The sequence below is a fragment of the Gopherus evgoodei genome, chromosome 7, assembly GCF_007399415.2.
Source record: "Gopherus evgoodei ecotype Sinaloan lineage chromosome 7, rGopEvg1_v1.p, whole genome shotgun sequence".
In the NCBI taxonomy this organism is placed as follows: Eukaryota; Metazoa; Chordata; order Testudines; family Testudinidae; genus Gopherus; species Gopherus evgoodei.
The window spans coordinates 69246238-69269453 of record NC_044328.1 but is presented as its reverse complement, the minus strand read 5'-3'; the positions used below and the strand labels follow the sequence as shown (position 1 = coordinate 69269453).

Below are 23216 nucleotides of genomic sequence, written 5' to 3'. Positions count from 1 at the left end.
AGATGAAAACCTGCTTCTTCAGCCTAAATTTTGTCACTAGAAAGGAGGTTTGAACCCACACATCTGACTCTGGGAAAGCTCTTCCACAGTCTTGGGGATGGGGCATCTGCAGTTTCAGAGAGGGACAGAACTGAGGGGAATCCTCAACTTACCCAGGGTGGTGGTGGATTCTCAATCACGAACAATTTGTAAATCAAGGTTGGATTTTTTTCCTGCTCTAGGAATTGTTGAGGGGCACTTCTCTGGTCTTGGTTATACAGGAGGTCAGACTAGATGATCCCAGTGGCCCCTCCTGGCCTGGGAATCTATGAATCCTGGTTTCTGTGGGATCATCCCCCTATAGAGCCAAAAGGATTTCTCTATACAAGATAATACTGGCCTGTGGATTTCTAATCTGTGCTGTCAACTCTGATCCTAGGGATCACATGGAAATCAGTGGCTCTCCATTACCCAATGCCACTGCAGGGATCCCCCATGGCGTACTCATTCTCCATTTAGTTATTTAATATCAAGAAATGTCCTGCTCTTCAGTCGCTAATGCTTAAATATCATTCGCTTGTGTCAGTCACAGGGCTGTGCACATGGCCCCTGTCCTGTGGCTCTGTAGGACCCTGATGCTCTGCTCTCTGCCTTCCTGCCCTGTACCTTGCCATGTTCCCCACACTGGTTTTGCCACTTCATTCCCGGTCATTTTTGCACTTCATAGGATCTTACTTCTTTCAAAGGTGATGGGCAGGGCACCGGTTCTGGGATGGCATAAACAGGAGGAGCAAAAAGGCTTTCCCTGTAACATACATTGTGTTGCAAGCAAATCTTTTCCTCCTTCCAAACTAAACAGACTTGCTAGGATTTCCTTTGTTGAGGGACATTCAGAGGGTGCTAAATACACTGTGGCACCAACCTCTACCTCTTGAGCTAAATAGCCTGGCTCAAGTGCATGTGGCTATAATAGACCCACTTCCTCTGTGGATCAGGTGCCACAGGGGACATATAACACACACAATGAGAATTATACTTATCTTTCACATCACACTCAAACTTCCTCATAAGCAGTGTTGCCATCTCTCGTGAATTTATCATAAGTAATGGGACTTTGGCCACTGCTGGTGGCAGCCTTGTGATGATGTGAAAAGCTGCAGCCTTCATGTGCATTTTGGGAAATCAAACCAAGGTGCAGCACTTCCCATGACAATGTCCTCTGGGCTACAGAGCATGCACTGATCTCCAGCAATGACTTCTAGTGCTAACTTTTCTTCTGACCGCTGTCAATATTTCTGGGCCCGTATTATTAGTCAATATTTTATATTTTGAGGGGAACTTATACTGCAGATTCACAGCTAAGACAATGGAGGACTTGCACAAGGTCACTTCAGGCAGAGCTGGAAGTTGAAACCATGTTTTTAATAAATCAGATCTAACTCTCAATCACTTTGCAGTCTTTCAAAAGGAGCCTGTCAGACAGACACCTGTGTAACTCATGCCACTACAACCACTAGACCTCATTCTGCTCCAAGAGCCAGGAATAGAAACCAAGAATCCCAATGTTTTACTGATGTCTCTCAAGTACTTGTGTAACTCACTAGAAATGCATGTGTTGCATCTCCCTGTATGGGCCCATCCAGGCAGAGAATAACACTGTAGTTGAAGCAGATGAGGTCTGTACAGTGACTGGGAAGGTTTTGTATTTAAAAGTGGGTTTGGATATTGTGCCTAACAGTTTATTTTACTGTCGCATTTTTATTATTTGCATATGATGAACAGGAGTGGTCCCTTTCTGAATAGAGCGTGTCAGACTTAGCATGCACTTGACCCCTTAATTCATAGAATCATAGGGTTGGAAGGGACCTCAGGAGCTCATCTAGTCCAACCCCCTGCTTAAAGCAAGATCAATCCCCGGACAGATTTTTACCCCAGTTCCCTAAATGGCCCCCTCAAGGATTCAGCTCACAACCCTGGGTTTAGCAGGCCACTGCTCAAACCACTGAGCTATCCCTCCCATGCTAACTTTCAAGTGCAGAGAAGCCCTAAGAACAGGGGGTGAAAATTTTGTCTGTCTGGGCAGAGAAGGGCACGCCCTGCGGGTGTCCGCTCCAGTGGTCAGAACTTGATGTAATAAACCTTTCTTTCCAGAAAGCAGCCTCAGTCCAAACAGTGTCAGCTTAGCGCTTGTATGGAAATGAACACCCCTGGAGTTAGTAATGAGTAATGAAAGTTTGCACCCGTAGATCACCTGTTTGGAGCCTGTCCAGCTCAGCAGAGATCAAAAGCCATTCCCATCTAATGGAGGTTTGGTGGCCCCTTATGAGAGTAGTTTAGTAAATCCCAGCTGCAGATCCCATATCACAAACTCCCCCCTAGGCTTTGCACTAAGCTCTTAGGGTATGTCTACACTGCAGCTGGAAGCAAGTGTTCCCGCCTGGGCAGACAGGCTTGTGGTAGTGGGGTTTGAGCTACTGCATTCAAAAGATCTGTGTGGATGTTACAGCAATGGCAGAGACTTAGCCAACCACTGGAGCTTGGATCCCAGGGGTAGGGTGGCCTTGAGCTCGGTGGCCAGCCTTAGCCTTTGCCATTGCTCCAGTGTCCACACAGCTCTCTTCAGTGCACTGGGCCAGCCCTGCTACCACAAGTCTGTCTACCAGGCTGGGAGGCTCACTCCTATTTGCAATGTAGACATGCCCTGAAGGCCAGGAACTGTTTCTTATTATGTGTGGGGCCAGTCCTTAGCACAATGGTGCCCTGCTCTCAGTGGATTCTCTAGTAAGTGCTCCTGCATGGGGGAGCAAAGTTGCCTTACACACTATAAACCTGCGAGAACTTGCAACATAAATTGTCACAGACAATTGGAAAGGAGAGTTGTTAAAAACCAGAAGAGTTACCAAAAAGCATGATTTAATTATTTCTTTTTAAAGCTCATGATTTTGGTGGGGGTCTAACTCATGATTTTTAAATTTTGGGGCTTAGCAATACTGGTCAGATTTAAAATCCCTCGGCTTGACATGTCAGTCACACCACCACCTTGTGGCTATGTTCCCCCTACAAGGAAGTTGAACTTTACTATGTTACAATCACAGTTACTTAACCAGTCCCCTTCACATAACTCAAGAACAAGAGGTCACCCAGTGGAATTAATAGGCAGCAGGATGCACAGTCAACCTGTGGAACTTGTTGCCAAGAGATGTTGTAAAGGCCACAAGAATAACTGGTTCAAAAGGAAATAGATAAGTTCATGGACTCAGGTGTATCAATGGCTATTAACCAAGATGGTCAGGGACGCAACCCCATACTCCGGGTGTCCCTAACCCTCCAACTGCCAGAAGCTCCGACTGGGTGACAGGGGATGAATCACTCAAAATTGCCTTCTTCTATTTATTCCCTCTGAAGCATCTGGCAGTGACCACGGTCAGAAACAGGACATTAGGCTAAATGGACCATTGATCTGACCCAGTCTGGCTGTTCTCACGTTCTTATGAGTAACACACAGGAGGTGGACGTGGAGGTTAATGTAGTTTGAGTCACACAGGGCCAAATTCTGCTCTCAGTTACACTAATATAAATCCAAAGTAACTTTCCTGATGTCAGAATAATTACTCTAGATTTATACCAGTTTAACTGATAAGAGAAGTTGGCTTGAAGTCATGAAGAGCCTCTGCTACAGTCCAGAGCAAGCTGTCCAAGATACTATTGTTGGACCAGATCTTCAGCTGAAATGGAACCACATCCATTTATACCAGTTGAGGATTTGGCCCAAGGTTTTTCCAAATCATCTCCCACTGCAACATTCAACCACATTATACTTGGGTAGTTGGAAGGCACCCGTGCTAGTTCTTACATCGTCATCACCTCCCTGATCAATCTCTGCATTCACAATCCTTGTTCTGGTCTGGAAGGAATCACTGAAACATCTTAGTCCTGATTGTCTATGGTCTTGCACCTTGTGTAGTCATATATACCTCAGCAATGTCGGTGCAACATCCCTAGATTGGAGAAATCTGATTGGTTCCCATTGACAACCACTTTGTGCTCACTTTGCCTAACTGAAAATGACCCCACAGGGGGCGAGACAGGGTAGAGGCCTGCTCACATATTGCGCCTTATGGTCATCTTCACCCAGAAATTCTCTCTCTGCAGAGCCCATGGAATCCTGTCTATGTGGCACACACCCTTCTGCCATGCCTTGGCCTGTCATTGCTGGAGATGCCAGAGCTAGGAATTACACCCTACCCCATCCCCCGTGGTTATTATCTGATCCCAGCTTACTTCAAAACACTTCTGAGGCAGTTTTAAGTTACACTGTGGGCCAACCCAGTCCCCAGCGAGCCCAGGCTTCGGGAAGCACAAAGATGGCTTTTGATTCCCTACCTTCTGTTGCGGTGAGCAGTGCTCTGATTGAGCTGAGGCTGTGGCCCGTTATTTTTCAAGGGGGTATCTTCATTCCAAGCATCCCAGCTCACCCACTGTTGGGTCGAGACTCATCTAACAGATTACACTGTATTCTTACAATGCTTAACCCTCTATTTCAGTTTTGCCACTTTAGAGGGCTTTCAGTTACATTGCAAAGGTTCTTTGAGCCAGTGTGAACACTCGATTGTAGGGTGACCAGACGTCCCAATAAAATCGGGACTGTCTCAATATTTAGGCATTTGTCCAGTTAGTTTTTTCCCTGTTTTGTTTTGTTTTTTCTACGCCAGAGTAGAGGTGTCTGTGATTTTCTACGTACAGAAGTTTTGGGTTCTTGTCTCAACCCCTGGCAGTGATTCACTGGATGACCTTTAGCAAGTCACTGAAGCATCTTTGGCCCAGATCCTCAAAAGGTATTTAGATGCCTGACTCCCACTAAAATCAATGGGAGCTAGGTGCCTAAATAGCTTTCAGGAGCTTTCAGGAGCTGCGTGCCTCAGTTTCCCAATCTGCAAAATGAAGATGATGATACTGTAATAAATGACTGACCACACAGGACATCCTAGTGGTCACCGTGCTGAATAGCATGGCCATGTGGAAATGTCCCTGCTATTGCCAGGAAGAATTCTGATCCTCCTGCTCCAAAGAAACAGGCCACTGCTACTTCAGCCAAAAGAGAACAGCCATTAGCTGTAAGCAATGGAAATCTATGACACATGGGGGAGAAGTTCTGCTCTCACCCAACAGAGGGTTGCGGTGCATGTGTCTGCACAAGCAATGGCCAATTCATTAGAGACTGATCTGCTTCACCCGGGTATGTGAGAATTAATTGCTATTTGCAAAGAACGTAGGAATCCTCTGATTAGAGAGGCTTCGGGGAAGTAGTAAGTGCAAGCAAAGCACTCCCTTAAATAAACCTTGCCCAGAATTCACCCTGTGGATGCACATTTTGGGATTCCTTGCAGACTAATATCATGCAGCAAGTGCCACATGGAAAAATCATCACATGAAAATAAAAAGATACCCACCCGCCAGGGCAAGGCTGGGCTGATGACTATAGGCTGCAATGTAACACACAGGGTCCCTGCCAAAATGCCACAGTGATGCATCATGGTGCGACATTTCAACCAAACACCGACCCAAAGGAGAAAAATAAAACCCTGTCTTCAGATATTGCAGCAACAGTGATGTCACAAGCCTTCAGTCAAGTATAGTGCTTACCTAGTCCCTGCCCAAAAGCTGACATTCAGCCGTTGCCAGAACAGGAATAGCATGTGTAACCTTACCTCCTAATCACAACGGGCTAGGCATGGAAGTGCTCCACTGAAAACCTGCGATAAGTCCATTAGGAACGAAACTCACCCTTTTTTTCAGTTAGCTCCCTTAAGTATTCACATTTATACAAGTGCTTTAATTATTTCAGATCAGAGATGAGCCTACACTGAAAACTCAGCGCTTTAGAGTATTGCCAATCCACCTCCAAACTTTATCCCTTGCGCAGCCTCTACCATAGGCCAAACGCAAAGTCCCTTGAACAGAACAATTTGAATTCTGATCCACGCCTGAATTTTACAGCTATTTCAAATGTAATTCCAGGGCCTCGCTGGGTGCAGCTGGCTGCCATGTATGTCCAAAAGGGTAGAGGAATGTGGCTTCACCAGGTTACTCAGTGGGTTATAAACAGCTTCTTTGTCCAATATTTCAGCTGTTGTATCATGCTGGATGACTTTGGGTTGCTGACATTCTGTTCTTCTAACAGATTATACTGTATTCTTACAATGCTTAACCCTTTATTTCAGTTTTGCCGCTTTAGAGGGCTTTCAGTTACATTGCAAAGGTTCTTTGAGCCAGTGTGAACACTCAGTTGTAGGGTGACCAGACGTCCCAATATTTAGGCATTTGTCCAGATATTTTTTTCCCTGTTTTGTTTTTTCTCTGCCTACGGGACATCAGCTTTTTTTTTTGCTCCACTAGTGGCACTCCCCCCTCATATGTGTCCAGATATTTTATTCCATCTGGTCACCCTACTTGGTTGCTACCGCTGTTACTTCTTCACTTCTGTATAGAGAACACTCCACATTTGACACTACCTGTGCGCTCACTTAGTGCGTTTCACAGCAACCAAAAAACAGCAGAGCAGGTATTTAGTCCACCCCAGCCATACAGAACTCAGTCTAGAGGTCTTTATACATGCAACATTCCCACTGAAGTCAGTGGGAGTTTTCCCTGAGTCAAGATTAAATTGATGCTCCCCTTAAAACCAAACTACAAAGGCGGAAAACACTTAGCACCTCACCCAGCAGCGACTTTGGGGTGCTGCATTGTAGGTTCACTTGCTGGTGAAGCTCATCATCACATCAATGGAGAGCCTTTCTAGAGTTTCTAGGGGTCAGCATTGGTAAATTCCCAAAAAGGGAGGTTAGTTTTGTTTTGAGGAGAGTGTGTATCCATGATCAGGGAGAGTCTATGAGGTAGAACCCACGTAAAGGTTTTCTGAGCCTGTTTTAGTCTAGTTGCTAGGTTCTTCATCCAAGTGCCAGGCCTGCTAATGATTAAATCCAGTTTCAGTGCTTTTTCTAACAGTAGTTAGCTGCTGTTCTTCCCAGGTAGACGGCTTACTCTCTGAAAGGTCTTAAAATGTCAAGACTTGCTCTTCTGTTGCTTGTTCATTGGTAATGAATATTGTCCTTATTACCAAGGACAACAGTGGCAAAAAGGCACATGAGCCTAACTAGGCAGGTAGATATTGAATAGATATGGGCCTGAAATCAAAGCACCAGATCTGGGCCTGGCTGAACTTGGGGGACGTTTGGATCTGAATCCAGAGCCAAGCTTCCCAGTTGGTCCCATCTCTATTATGGCTGAACCAAAATCCTGGATCTGAATGCTCCTGGAATGTGCAGATCTAGATTTGCTATCTGAGGCTTGATCCCATCTCTAATATGGAATCTGTACTATTTCCTCTTTCTGATCTTTGTTTGTTCTTTCTGGTGAATATTAATCCATGTTGGAAAGTTCAGTATGTTTGTATTTAACGAAAATGTACCTGAAATTCTCTGGGTTCTCTACAGCAGAAGGGCAGCACTGGAAACAGCAGCGTGTTTCCCCCATACACCACTCCTCTTTTAAGTGTCTTGGCTCCAGGCATAAAGGACCACCCTTTGGAGAGGGAGGAGCACTCAGTGACCATAGCTCATTCAGTCACTGCTCTCTGCTTCAACTGCCACATAGGGTCCATTACAATGCAATTAGACATCCTTGGCTGGCCCATGTCAGCTGACATGGACTCTCAGGGATGGGGCTGTTTAATTGCAGTATAGACATTTAGACTGCAGCTCAAGCTCTGGGGCTCTCCAGCCTCACAGGGTCCTACAGCCTGGGCTCCAGTCCAAGCCTGAATGTCTACACCACAATTAAACAGGCCCCTAGCCCAAGCCCCGTGAGCCCGAATCAACTGGCATGGGCCAGCCAAGGGTGTCTAATTGCAGTGTAGACATACCCTAAGTGTTAGAAGGGTGGAACTGGACTAACTCTCATCTATTCATAGACTACCAAAATGCCAAGCACACGGTAACAATTCCTAGCTTTCATCAACTTGGGCTGCCATCAGATGAGCAGCCTAAAGATGAAAGGCTCCCTACCCTACTACCCTGAGGTGTCGAACCCAGCCGCAGTAGCTTTCCTGGTGGTGGTTTTTAAAAAAAATAAGCTTGTAGTTCATGTTCATAGCCCTCAAAATTTTCCCCTTGCAGTTGTCCTTTTTGTCAGCTGTCTGGGCAAAAACACATGAAATATTGTTGTGTTTTAAAATGAACTAAATTTGGCTGTATGCAGTGTTGTTGTAGCTGTGTTGGTCCCAGGATATTAGAGAGACAAGGTGGATGAGGTAATATTTTTTATTGGACCAACTTCTCTCGGTGAAATAAAGATCCAGTAAAAGATATTACCTCACTCACCTTGTCTCTCTAAATTTGGCCAGACAGACATAATTTACTTTAATTCTCCTGCATTTAATATCTGGCTAATTTCCAAGGATTTTTCTCATGTGTTGGAGAGTACAGGGCTGGGGAGAGGTGGTTTCTTGCTGCTGGGAGACTGAGGGGATTGGTACTAGCTCCCCACCTTCCTGTTGAATAAAACACCTCTACCCTTCGATTAGGCTGCCAATATGTCCTACCTCCCCAGCTGGTATGCTGGGCCAAGGGAAAGCAGACTACACCGGGGTGTTAAACTGAGGGCACAGAGGAACCAGTATGGAATAATTAAACCTGTTGTCTTGAGTGCATTAAGGTCCAGATCCTCAAAAGGCACTTAGGTAACTTCCACTGAGAGCTGAAAAAGTGAAGCAAAGAAAAATTACTGCAGCGCAGAGTTCACTGCAAATTGTGCAGATTATGGATAAAACTGTGCTAAATTGAGAATTACAGAGCAGCAGTGACAGTCTGCAATTGGCCACTAAAATGGTTATTACAGAGTGAATGTATGAATGAATAGCTCCAATACATGAGCCAGTCATACCTAATTCAGCTCACACAAACAAATGAATTTGTTTTTGAATTGCAGAGTTCACTAGAGGTCAAAAATGCTGAAGGTCGAAAACATATTACGACACCACTTCTGCCAAATCTACTTCATTGAACTATTTTTAACTCCTCACTAAAGATGGGCAGCAATGAGGCCAAATGCAAGCATGAGAGGAAGTTCTAAATACACCCAAGCACAGATGACAAAATTACACAAAAGGTTTGTGCCTGCAGTATCCACTGACATAACAGGTAAGAGTCCCAGCAAGAATGGGATGGCATGTCATTTGTGTTCTCTTTGTTTTGGCTGAACATAACCTTCCTACCCCAGCATAAATTAAGCCATGTCAGAAAAATCCTACACAGAAGGAAATGGAGTATCAGTAAGTATTGGGCCTGAGTGTGGTCTTATTCTGGAGTAAATCAAGGGTAGCTCCACTGAAATCAATGGGGACAGAATCAGGTTCCACTATAGCCAGGTGAGTCTAGGAAAAGGTTGGCCGAGTTTTTAATGAGAGCAGGAGGGTAAGAACTAAATCTGAATAACCCATCTGAGCAAGACTGTTCCCTGAAATATCACTGATACAGATCACCCCGAGCCATGTTTGGGGAGTTTACTGAAATCTCAGCATCCAGTTGTCAAGCCATTTCTTCAGGAGACCTTTTTAAAGGAGAGATGGGCCAAAAAGGAACCCTGGATCAAAACATAGAGGGAGTTCAGATCTGGATCCAAACTTCATATCTCAGGTCTATGATGGGCATTTTATTCAACAGCCTGGCTCTTACTATTGAATATAGATACAGGGAGAATCAAAAATAGTTTAGGGCTGTACTGTGCCTATAAAGCTCAGATCTGCATTGGAGGTACAGTAGAGCCACACCAGTCCACCACTGGGTCCAACATACTCCCCAGTGAGCCCTGGTCCATCTCAGCAGACTGCTGTAGAGGGGCCAAAAACTGTTACAATGTGGCTCTTAACTTGCATAATGCCAGTGGATTAATGGGAGACCCAGACAGCCTCTGACTGAACTATTAACAATTATTGCCTTTTGGTATTGTTCCTTCTGGAAATTGAGAACAACTGTTGCTTGTGCTCCTTTAGTGGGTCTAATGGGTCCCCCTAGGCTGTCCTGCCTTCTGCTGGCTATGCTGATATTAGCAGTCTCCTCATTTCAAGATACCAGATCCACTGCATTCTAACATACTTGGCGAAAGTATGTTGTAGCAAGAGCATTTGCCTGGGATTTGTTAATACACAATGGATTAAATTTATCTCTGGTGTAACTCTACTCACTCAAGTGGATTTGTGCTCGGGATAAATACATCCTAAAAGACCAAGTGTGATCTTGGTGAGAGCAGGTGCAACTCTACTGATGTCATTTACCAGAGGGCTGAGCTGGTACAAGAACCTGAATAGAACAGAGATAAGGTAGGTGAGGGAATATCTTTTACTGGTCTAATTTCTGTTCGTGTAAGGTACAAGCTTCTGAGCTACAGAAAGCTCTACTTCAGGGCTGGGGAAGGAAGCAGAATCACACCTGAAGAAGGGCTCTTTGTAACTTGAAACCCTGAACCTTCATGTTTAAGCACCTAAATAAGTCGTCAAATGATCGAAGAAACCCCTGAAATCAATGGGAACGGTTGGGTGCTCAGTTCTTTTGAAAATCTAGCCATTTATTAGGATCCTAACTATGAGATCACATTTTTTGAAACCTTGGCCTATAACACCTAGATTTTACTCAATCTTTGATTATGATGGGTCTCTATAGGGTGTGTTCACTGTAGGAAATACCATGCATTATTAGCCTTGCCATGCATTATTTATTATTTGTTAACTAACAAGTGGTAAAATCTCACTGAAGACAAAGCAGTTTGTAGCTTTCATGCCATTTAGGGGTGAGTAGAGTTTACTTCAGTTTACTTACATGTGTGAAACCTACAACTGTCTCTTTTCTTCTCATGTAAAAGCATTGGCCCATGTTCAGCAAAGCACTTTAAACACATGCTTAACTTTAAGTATGTGCTTAAGTCCCATTTAAATCAATAGGTTTTCAGTGCTTTGCTGAATCCAGACCCCATCTTATGAATTCAATGGCACCTTCCAGTGATAGAATTATCCAGCGATACTCATTTACGGTGACCAACATAAGAGTATTTTTAAACACTAATTATTTGATTCCTGAGATTTTGATTTGATTAAATATAGGATCAAATTAATGGAAGATGCTGTATGTAGGACAGGATTGTACAGTGTACGCTCATTTGTATTTTCATGTCTGTTGGTTTTGCAGAGGAGAAACTCCCGTTTTGTGATTCCATAAGGTGAATTAATGTAAAGCAATACATTCTGGAAGACTAATTCTAGGAGAAAACATTGCAAATGGTTGGGAATATCCAACAGAATCTTCTATCTATTTGACATATGCAATTAATGCTTGGGATAATTTATTCATGACTCACAAGGACAATGCAGGGAAATAAGAAACACATGGATGGACTTAGTGACTCCTCTAGTATAGGGAGCCTCCTGGATGACACAGACAGAGAGGTATGTAGCCTCACAGACCGAGCATTCAAGAGTTTGTGCGTGGCAGAACTTGAAGCATCTGACAAGGAATTGGAGCTTGTCATTTCACCGGAAATCACCCACCAATTCTCTAGTAAAATTCATCAAGGATCACTAAACCATGCCATCAAGAAAAGTAATATCTGCAACAAGTTATCATCGAAAAACAACGAGCATACAACATGGGCTTCAACATTCCAGCAATTACCAAAACGTGTTCAAGAAGAGAAAAAAGTTGCTAAAAACAGCACTGCAGAAAGGAAAAAGCCAAATTTGCCAATATCTGGTCCAAGGAAAAACAAACATGCCTCCAAAGTGTCCTGTTTGATAAAGACATTCGATAAGACTGAAAACCAATATCCAGAAGGTTCCCTGGGAGCAGTTAAAAATAGTTCTCAAAAATGCAAATTAATTCAGGGAAATGACATGGCTTTCTGGGATGACACAGCAATTTTAAATATCCAAAGGGAACTTTCCCACTTTTCTGATGTGTGTCGAGATAACCACTGGCTCAGTGACAAACACGAGGTCCAGAAAAGACATAATAAAATTGATGGGGGCTATTGTGGTCCAGATGGTTGTCATCCTGCATGGATGGACACTTCAAACGTATTTAAGGCAAATCTCACCAGCTCTTCTAAAAAGACAGTCAAAAACAGGCGTGGGAAAGTTAAAGAGCCAGTCAAAAAGGGCAATTTTCTTCACAGCGAGAACAGTGCTTTTGAATCATGGAATGCCCATCATGATAAACTAAGTGAAAAAGAGGAATTTGCAGATCTTATACCAAAAAAGGAGGATGTTACACACTTTGAAGAAACACCATTGGTTAAACCATCCTACACCTCTGAACATAAACCACCACCCAGAAAGGTCATAGGAGCTAGAATTCAGGAAAAAGATTTCCTAATGGATCTATTTCCCCCCACAACTGAATTCCAGGACCATGTCCCACTAGCGACTGTACCTCAGGTCCTTGGCTCACTAATACCTGTACACCCTGACCCTCGAGAAGCTGAATTTCAGGTTCCTATTCTACCAGCACCTATACCCCAAGTCTCTGGCCCATCAACATCTGTACCCCAGGTCTCTGGTCCACGCCTAGCACCCATGTCCCAGACCCCTGCTCTCCCCTCATCACCTGTATTCAAGTCCCCTGCTCCACCACCGTCTATGTCCCAAGTTACTTGCACTCAGAAGAAGGCAACCAAGCCTGAATTGGACTATATCTGTCCACCATGGAGGAAACAGAGAAACATAAAAGGGGTAGCGGCAAAAGCACAGGAGAGTTCAAATGAAAAGTTACAGCTCAGTGGAGAAGAATTCTCTTTTTATAAAAAGCCATCTGCTGTTGAACCTTTTGCTGACACAACTGCAGTAGATAACCAGGTAAACTCCCCTGAATCCATTAGCCCCTCTTTCAACATCACAAAACTTTTAACACCAATCATACCATTAAAACTAGAGACAGAAAATCAACCAGTGCTGGTGACACCACCAATACCTGACATTGCAGCAACAAAAGAACATGAGGGAAGTGGGTTTAGTGACTATCAATCTCGGGATAATTACAAGTCTAAAGCACCAAGTTTATTATTCAACCTGAAGGATGTTCGAAAACGGGTTAAAAGCACCTATAGTCCGTCTCCTCTCTTAAAAGAGAAAAATAAGGCTAAGGAAAACATGAAACAAGAAAGTGTAAAAATGAACACTACAGTGTCCACTTTTCTAGAAGAAAGTAGCTTAGAGCTTGCAGAGAGAGATGAATTAAGCCATGGACCTTTGGTACAAACTGACAGTATCCAGGAAAAGGACAATAAAACTGATTTAGAGGGACACGTCACAGATAATTACCTATCTTTAAGTTCACCCCAAGTAACAGTAGATACTTCATTTTACCAAAATCAGGACCATTTGCAACAGGATGATTCAAAAAACAAAGATCTATTGAAAGACACTGAGAACAGTGAAAATGTGTCTATCTCCGGACACCAGTCAAACAAGCATGGTTTAAGGAAAAGTCAACATTATCCTTCACTGAAAGGCTACAGTAGAGACAATGCAGATGCAAAAGCTGCGCAGCAAATGCAACTGTATAATTCGAGTGTACAATGCCACGAAAGTGAGAGAGATGCTGAAAGCCAGAATGGAAATGATGACCCTAAAATACCCCCAAAACTTCTTTCATCAGCAGAAGATGATGCGCCTTACAATGCAAATCAAACCAGTGCAAGAAGTAGCAATGAAAATAAAGGCAAAAGCAGCCGTAGTTCTTCCGAATACTCTTTTGTGCCCACAGTCGATCAGCCATTTCAGGAGGAGCCCTTTTCACAGAGTCAGCTGTTTCAGAAAGCATGCCTTGAGGAAAGCCAGAGGAGTAGGAGTAAAATGAATGTAGATGACAAGCAAAGTAGTAAAGGGAAAAGGAAACCGGTAGAGAAAGAGGAGTTGCAGTATTATGCGTTTAGTAACTGTGACAGCAGCACAGAAGAAAAGCCTGAAAGAAAGGTGGCCCAGGATGACAGCAAGAGCATGGCAGAAGAGAAATTGATGAGTGAGAAGAGGAAAGAGGTCAGTAGTATGAATTCTGCAGCAGAAGGCAACAAGGATGCTTCCACCTCCCTGTCAGAAGAGCCAGCATCACCACTGTCTTCAAATTCACTCAAACCCAGTCTCTTTCTGATTAAAGACAACACATTCAAATCATCTCCTGTGATAAAGGCAGTCAAGCTGCCTCTGCTTAGGTCCCTGTCCTCAGAAGACACAGCCAGTAGTAGTTACAGGGACACAGAAAGCAGATTGGAAGCTAGTGTAGAGAAAGACAAGCAGCTTTACAGGCAGGGCCAAGGTACACTTACCATTCAAGAGATTGACCGGTCATTATCAAGAAACATAAAAGAACAGAATGCAAGAGAAGATGCACTAATCAGAAATGAGGATGCCAATGCACTGGGATCTACTCCAGCTGGCATGGGCTTTCAAGGGGCAGATAACACCAGACTAATATGGGAGCCCACCCTTTCAGAAGATGTAGGGAGTTTTTCATTAAGGGCATCAAGGGAAGACAATGAAGTGACTCATACTTTATTAAATAAAGTTGGGAAAAGTAATGAGGAAAGTGTTCACCACAGCAAAGAGAAGTCCACGGTTGGAAGGATGAAGCACTACTTAGCACGGTCAAAATCAGCTTTAGGAGTTAGCTCAGCACAAAACAAATTGAGCTCCCCTTCAGAAGAGAAGACAAATTATTTTAAGAATTATCTTTTGTCTAATCGGAGAGGTGGATCATGTGCGAAAAAAATAATCACTAGAGAGAGAAATTCTCCTGCAATAAGCTCGCTATTAGAGAACCACGTGTATTGTCCTGTAACCAGTGACATGTCAAGAGACATCAGACACTTGGAAGAAACACCTGCTGTGTTAGACGATCTTGAGTGTACCATTGTAACAAACCCAAGGTCAGACAGCATTATGTTCTCAGCTGTTACCAGTCCATTGTCAGAGAAAATTGCCAGTTCTAGTGTAACAAAGGCAGAGGATATTACAAATTCCACTTTGTTGAATTTGGTAACAAAGAACAGTGCTGATATTTCTGCAGAGGAAATACTCGATTCAATGCGGAGAAGCCTGCTCACTGAGGACACCAGTGATTCTAGAATGACAAACGAGAGATCGCAGAGTCGTATGGAGAAACCGCTGGGCAAGCCACCTGCTGTGCCACCAAAAAGTGAAAAGGCCCTGCGGCGAGCAAAAAAGCTGGCAAACAAGAGAAAAAAGATAGAAGCACAGCAGAAGAACCTTCAAACAGAACACAAAGATACTGTTGTGAGAAAGCTGTCCTATTCTGGACAGATTCCATTGTCCCCCTTAGCCCTGATCCATTCTCCACCATCTCCTGTGTCCTGTTCGCCTTTCCCTCCTACAGAATCTAGCATGGTGAGACTCAAAGGTGCCCAGTCAGTAAGCCCCACACCCTCTTTACCTGCAACTCAGCGTAAACTCCTTCAAGATCCTGACTCAGGGCAGTACTTTGTTGTTGATCTCTCTGGTCAAGTTCATTTAAAGACCTTTTATGAGCCAGAAACTGGCAAATACATCCAGGTACCCATCCGTTCCTCAGAAAGGGGCTTACACCAAACTGCCTCTTTGGAAAATTTAAAATCTCCTTGTGTATTGTACCCTAGTGCGCTACCTTTACCTGTGGCACCTATGAGATCAGTTTCCCAACTCTCTGAACCTCTTTCACTAATGCAGAAAGTACCAGGAGCACCAGCAGAAGCAGCTGAAGACTGTTGGCAAGATGGCAGAGATGCTCAATCGCCAGAGAGTCAACCCTATATTGAACCTGTATTTGACTCTTACAGTCAACATGCTGAGGAAACTCAGTGTAATAGTACAAAAGACACAAGTCCAGCTACAAACATGGACATCATTTCAATCAGTGATTTCGAGGATTTTGCTGTCGAAGGGATATCTTAAGAACTGAAATGATAAATTATTTGAAATATAAATATATTCAGACAGACTCACATTCGAGATTTGTAAACACTAAAAGTCTGAATCTTGTTGTGGCTTGGGTTGGATGAAAAAGAAAATGAAAGCTTGCAACTCCAAAGGGGAGAGATGTCACTGTGAAAAAATTTGCTGTTAGGGTGAGCCCCTGGATTATCAATAAAACAAAGGGGCAATGCTGGCAAAATCCAAATCTGATGGTAGGAAACCACCTACTGCTGCTGCTACCACTGTTGCTTTGTCACTAGGGTCACAAAGATGGCAAAACTGGAGGTGATCTTGTCCAGTGCTTGGAATGGTCCATGTGACAGGTGACTGGGAGTAAGAGTGCTGAGTAGCACAGTCTCAGAACAAAATAGACAGCAACTCTGTTAAGACTCTTCACGCTCTCTGTCTTTGACCCACGTTTACCAATAGACAATATTGGGCTGTGAACATCATATACACTTGACAGAGAGTCACCTTTTTTGTGTACACTGAAAAGCCAGAATTTAATGACTAGATTATTGTATGTTGCCTATACAAAACAGCACCTGAATTGAAAGCAAATCAAAACACTGAAAAGTAAAAGCAGCAGCTCTACTCTTCTGATATACCTATGCCCGCTAAAGTGCTGCTAGCATTTTAAGATTGATGAATAGTTCCATATATTCACCCACACTCTCTGGAGTTACTACAGATTGAAACTTGGCTGGAAGTAGTCTACCAAGGAGCAAAATTGAAAGAGATACAGTTGCAATATGCTTTGTTAGAATGGGAAAATTTTGGATCATTGCTTCAGATGCTTTTCTTTTTCTTACCAAGCTCTAGTGAAACACAAAGCTAACTTTAAAAAAAGTGAGAAATGTTTAGTTGTTCTTTATTTTGGACTGGTCCATTCTGTGATTTTAAAAAGTGACAAGGAACAGCCAACTTAGTAATTTCTAGAAAGTGCAGTAAGCAAGCAACTTATTTTGATCGTTACTTTTTTTGAAAGATCTGTATCAAATTTGTACCACCCTTTTTAAGCTCTTTTTTTCACCATATACTGGAGGAGACCTTGTCAAAGATCTGCATAATCAGAATTGCATGGTCACAAGATGGCACAAGTATAATATACAGCATATGTCTGCTTATAAATGTCTCTGTTCTGTGCACTGGTTTCTTTTTTTATCCTTACCACTTTCATTTTGTCCTCCCCAAAGGAAATATAAAAGTAAAAGCTCTATGGAAGAATAACTTCGGGCCTGATTCTCCTCTTACACCAGAATAACTCAGTTGTCTCCAGTAGAGTTTCTCTTGATTTTCAATTGAGTAAGAAAGGGGAGAATCAGGCCTTCTGTCTATAATTGACGAAAAACAGACAAAAAGCTGAATTATAAACAGTAAGTCTGACAGTTGTTGTTCTTGGGTGTAGCCTAACAGGCTCCAGGAAATTCTGGATTTCTCATGAGAGACCTTGTTCTCACGACATAGACCAAAGGGGGTTGATTAAACTTCACTTTTTCAATATTTCCCCAAACTGAGCATGGATTTCAAACCATCTGAGGTTCACCCATCGCTGGCACACACCTATACTAGCCAACCAAATGCTGCCATTCATCACATCTATTCAATGATACAGTTCCCTTAGAGTCAATGGTCTATGGGAATCATTCTGTTTATTTCAGTGGGCTTTGGATTGAGCCCTAAATTATTTTTTCATGCATATTTTAATGGTTGTGCAGAACTATGCAAAACTGATGCAATTTTGTGACTTGGGGGCGAGTTTGCACCTCTCAGATTTGAGTTTTCAGTGAAGTTCAACAAGATGTCTAAATATAAGCAAATATTCTGTGACAATTCAAATTTCTATGCAATCTTTGACTTGGAGCGGGCTCATTTTACCTCAGAAAAATGCATTCCAGTTTCCCCTGGAAAAGGGGCTCATTTTTTAGCACAAGCATTTGTAAAACATGAGTGTTTCAGGAACGAATATCCCTTCTCAAATCAGTATGTTAAGGCACGAGTCCAATGCTGAACTCTTTTCTCTTTTATTGCCAATATTTTGCAAACTTCTAACATGGTACCATCCACATTAGAATCATAGGACTGGAAGGGACCTTAAGAGGTCATCTAGTCCAGTTCCCTGCCCTCAAGGCATTATACTTTCCTGTCTGCTGTGCCAACCTTTATACAACACAACAGCTTATCAAGCACAAAACAAGTATGTATATAAATATTTCTAGCCTTGGAATGATTAGATTTTTATTTGTAAATGTTGATTTCACTGAACACACACAAGCTATCGAAAAAATATTTCCATCAATAATAATCAAAAATTATACATAGGGAAAGAAAGAAAAATGCTGCTTGAGAACTTATTAGAATTTGATTTAAGGATACTTACTTTGTATATTTTGACATATGATGTTGATAATTCGTGTTTTTGCAGTTATACAGCTTTAGATTTTTGAATCTTAACGTCTATCATTAAATAATTATTGTTTGACCCCCTTATTGTCTGATTCACCATAATTTCCTGCAACTGTGAAAATTTATACAAGTAAAAAAAAATTAAAAAATGCTTAAAACCCATAATTTTGTGCAACTGAAAATTTAAACAAACCAATATCAATATTATCTGTCAAAATTATAAAAAAAATAGAATTCTGCCATGTCTAAATATTTGGTATAAAATATTCAATTGCGCGGACAAAGATGTTGCAATTTGCTTTTTGCTCATGCAAATGGATATTCTTCATGATTTATTTGCTTTGCACATGTAGCTGTACATTTTGTGTGCCTACACTCAACAGCCTGGCTCACACTATTGGAAATGAGTGTGCTGGCACAAATGGGAGGTCTTAACAAAATAAAGGCTTATAAGATCTATTCAATATCCAACAATACTAAGTACAATCATCCATTCCTTCCTCATCTGAAACACTGCTAAAGTCACCGGGAACTTTGAGTGTGCAAGGAATGAAGGAGCAGGTCCTAAATATACTGCCAGGCAGGACTTCTTTTTACCCATTTCTGCAGTTAAACAAAGCTCATTAACAGCTGACTGAGTCTCTAAAATAGTAGATACTTGAGAGGGAGCCATTCCTTAGGGCATACACAGAAAGAAGAGAAAAACACATGCACAGAGAGTTTTGAAAACAAATCTGAACATGATTCCTGTTATATGTCTGGAGTTTTCCTTAGGATCCTTCTCTGGGGGCGGGGGGAGGATTCAGTTTTACTGCCCTGTACCCCAGTCCGGCAATGACTCTATATGAGTGAGCAATGACTCCATCCACCTGTATGGAGCTCATTGTGGGGTCAGACTCCTAGTGGGCACAAACACTGTTTACTTGGAATTCTGGGTTAGGTTCAGAAAAAAAAATTCAGATTAGATTTATTAATAGTAACTAAAAATGGTTGGTGCTTATATTTCATGTGACTACATCTTAAAAGCAAAAGATATCTAATGAGAAAATGAGCAATAGTTATAGTTTGTTATGGTATGGTAAAGCTAAATATGTGAAGCAAATAGGGTTAATATTCTTAAAAATAGGGGGCCAGATACTCAGCTGGTGAAAAAACAGTGCAAATTCATTGCCTTCAGTGGAGATGCACCCATTTACATCTGCTGGAGATCTTGGTATAGGAAAAACTTCATACAATTCTTTCCATCCATTTTTCAAATGCAGTTGTTTTAGATTTTTATAAGCAAACTGCGTATAGGCAACACAATGATTGTAGCATTACTGTCAGTTTTCTATTTTTACATATTAAAATCACTTAGCATCAATGGTTCTCGTTACTAACATCACATGTTTGTGCACCAGAGGAAAATCAAGTGATATCAAATGTCCACTGCTTTAGATTTTTTACATCACTGCACTTAGAAGTTTTGTGATGCACAGTCCATCTTCTGTGATCACAATACAAAAGTACTAAGCGTAGCTCTGATTTGTGTGGGGAATGTGCAATATTCATAAAAAATAATGGGCAATCACTAGATTGGGAGTCTAACTCCCAAAGAATAATGCTGACTTTAAATAGAAGTGTGAAGCCTGTTCTAGACTAATAAATCTAGAACAAAGCAGGGTTTCATCCTTTCCAGAAGAGAAAAGATAGGACTATCAAAAACAATAGACTTTTTGAATGCAAAGAGGTACAGCAAATTGAATACTGTTTATGAATCCTGATTTCACAAAAGCCTCCTTTTGTCTTATAAATGGCCTCCTTTGCATGCTGCATTTCTTGGTGCTCCGGGGCTTCTTCATGGTGGTTCTTCCTCAAAGGGCATGGCTTGTTCGAAAGCTGACCTGAGATTCCATAGTCATTTGTTCTGGGCGCCAGCTTTTTCTCCCTTTGAAACTCACTCCTCTCACCTTTCTAGACAGCCACAACTCCTTCTCCTCCAAATGCCACTTCTCAGACTGAGGCCAAGCATCCACACTACCAGTGGCTGCCTCGCTGCCTTAAGAGCTCACGTGGCATTTTCTCCCTCCTGAATGTTGGATTTGTTTTGATGAATGCAGTTTGATTTAACTGGCCCCCATGTCTGGATTTTATAAACAACTCCCTGATTGTTCAGTCTCTGGCTGGATCATCTGTTCCCGAAATATCTGTGGCTGGCATATTTTACAGATGAAACTGTATTTACAAATTAATAAAATTAATGGGACTTATTTTACAAGGTTGTTACCCAGCTTTTTCTCTTTAATTACATTTCAATTGTTAATTGTGCAAAAGAAGTCAAAAGACAATGAACCGGAGAACTAGCTGGCTCAAGGGGCAATAAGGACCTAGAGTAGGGATTGATTGAAAGAAAAACACACACACAAAGACCTCATCGGCTAGGGTTGCCAGCTCTGAGGTACAAAAACCTGGAACATCCAGGATGATCCTGAGCCCATAAAACTGGACAGCAGTCAGTGTATACTGAGCACCCAGACAGATTTCCTAGGACAGCTCCCTCAAAAAGAGAAAACCTGGATTGGGGCAACCCCACCTCACACTTAAAGAGCGGGAGCAGCAGACCAAGGAGAAAGGTCCCAGCCATAGTGAAGGCCAGGATAGCTGACCCCCTGCCTGCTAGACCTTTTCTTGCTTTTATGCTACCGCACCTGGCCTTGTAACTGAGTGTCCTTTGGTGGCAATGAAAGGAAAGCATTACTGTGTTTTGAACACATAGCAAAGCACAAATGGAGAAAGACACTAGTTACATGTTTACTGGATGTGATTTTCATACATACATTTGGGAGAAATATTTTCAACTTTTGTCTCCTGTGTGAATAAACTGAAAATTCTGAATCTAGATCCTCTGCTTCTGAGCCAAAAACAGCATCAGAGGCTGACTATATTGTACATGATGGGTTACAAAGGCTCCAGTGAATAAATACAAATGGGTAATTTGGAGCAATTTAAGTACATCAGTCATTTTTATTGAGGAAATTCTGCTTCAGAGCCATTGAGGACATAGAAAGAACATGGAGTACTTGAGTAAATTGAACTTTAATGTTTCTGTAAGCTGTCCATTATATCAGGAGGGGTCAATGATTTATTTATTTTGAAGTATGAACTGTTCTTCACCATGACTATTCTGGATCTTCTGCCACTGTATACTACTGGAATGCAAGGGTATATGTACCATGGGAATAAAATAGGCAGGAAAAGGGTTAAAGATGACCTATAAAAAAGTGGGGGAGACAGGCCCTTATCCTGGTTTTCTTTCTTTATGATATATAAAGAAGTGCTGAAAGGATGATGTCTCCTTTGTTTTCCTTCTCACAGTTTGTTACACTACATATTCAGGTCTTATCTACCCTGGAAGACTCTATGGGCAACTAGAGAACTCGTTCTATTGTGATTTCACCGATACTAAAGAAGCTGAACTTCTGTAACTGAGAATAAAAGTAATTAATAGTCCAACTATTTAAAGCTCTATGCTTTTGTTAACACCTGTTTAACTCAAACACTTGGATAAAAGCTCACTTTGTTAAGAATTCAGCACTCTCACTCTGAGTTAAGGGCTAAGAAACAACATGTCTAAGTCCTTCAGCAAGGACTGGGAAGACAAGATTTACTTTGAGGTGATCAACAAGCATGTGAACAAGGGGGATCCAGTGGATATAGTGTACTTAGATTTTCAGAAATCCTTTGACAAGGTCTCTCACCAAAGGCTCTTAAGCAAAGTAAGCAGTCCTGGGTTAAGAGGGAAGGTCCTCTCATGGATTGGTAACTGGTTAAAAGACAGGAAACAAAGTGTAGGAATAAATGGTCAGTTTTCAGAATGGAGAGAGGTAAACAGTGGTGTCCCCCAGGGGTCTGTACCGGGACCAGTCCTATTCAATATATTAATAAATTATCTGGAAAAGGGGATAAACAGGAAGGTGCCAAAATTTGCAGATGATACAAAACTACTCAAGACAGTTAAGTGCTAAGCAGACTGTGAAGAGCTACGAAAGGATCTCACAAAACTGGGTGACTGGACAACAAAATGGCAGATGAAATTCAATGGTGATAAATGCAAAGTAATGCACATTGGAAAACATAATCCCAACTATACATATAAAATAATGGGATCTAAATTAGCTATTATCAAAAAAGAGATCTTGGAGTCATTGTAGAGAGTTCTCTGAAAACATCCACTCAATGTGCAACGGCAGTCAAAAAAGTGAACAGAATGTCAGGAAACATTAAGAAAGGGATAGATAAGAAGACAGAAAATATCATATTTCCTCTCTATAAATCCATGGTACCCCCACATCTTGAATACTGCATGCACGTGTGGCCACCCCATCTCAAAAATATATATATTGGAATTAGAAAAAGTTCACAAAAGGGCAACAAAAATGATTAGGGGTATGGAACAGCAGCCATATGAGGAGAGATTAATAAGACTGGAACTTTTTAGCTTGGAAAAGAGATGACTAAGGGAAGAATATGATAGAGGTCTAGAAAATCATGATTGGTGTGGAGAAAGTAAATAAGGAAATGTTATTTACTCCTTCTCATAACACAAGAATTAGGGGTCACCAAATGAAATTAATAGGCAGCAGGTTTAAAACAAACAAAAGGAAGTATTTTTCACACAACTCACAGTCAACCTGTGGAACTCCTTGCCAGAGGATATTGTGAAGGCCAAGACTATAACATGGTTCAACAAAGAACTAGATACATTCATGGAGGATAGGTCCATCAATGGCTATTAGCCAGGATGGGCAGGGATGGTGTCCTAGCCTCTGTTTGCCAGAAGCTG

The 23216-nt window shown here is 42.0% G+C and overlaps 1 protein-coding gene across 3 annotated transcripts in view; it reads left to right on the top strand.

Moving 5' to 3' along the window:
• The window catches only part of C7H10orf71 (chromosome 7 C10orf71 homolog), a 29650-nt gene extending 7761 nt beyond the window's left edge, over positions 1 to 21889 (top strand). For 2 of the 3 annotated variants that reach the window (XM_030570441.1, XM_030570440.1), the window contains 2 exons: positions 8965 to 9176; positions 11217 to 18262. In XM_030570441.1, the coding sequence (XP_030426301.1) occupies positions 11393 to 15967 (4575 nt within the window). In that variant the 5' untranslated portion in view covers positions 8965 to 9176; positions 11217 to 11392 and the 3' untranslated portion in view covers positions 15968 to 18262. Of the gene's footprint in view, positions 1 to 8964; positions 9177 to 11216; positions 18263 to 21748 lie in introns of those variants that run through there. The other variant, XR_004001348.1, reaches the window with a different exon arrangement.
• Positions 21890 to 23216: the final 1327 nt, after the last annotated feature.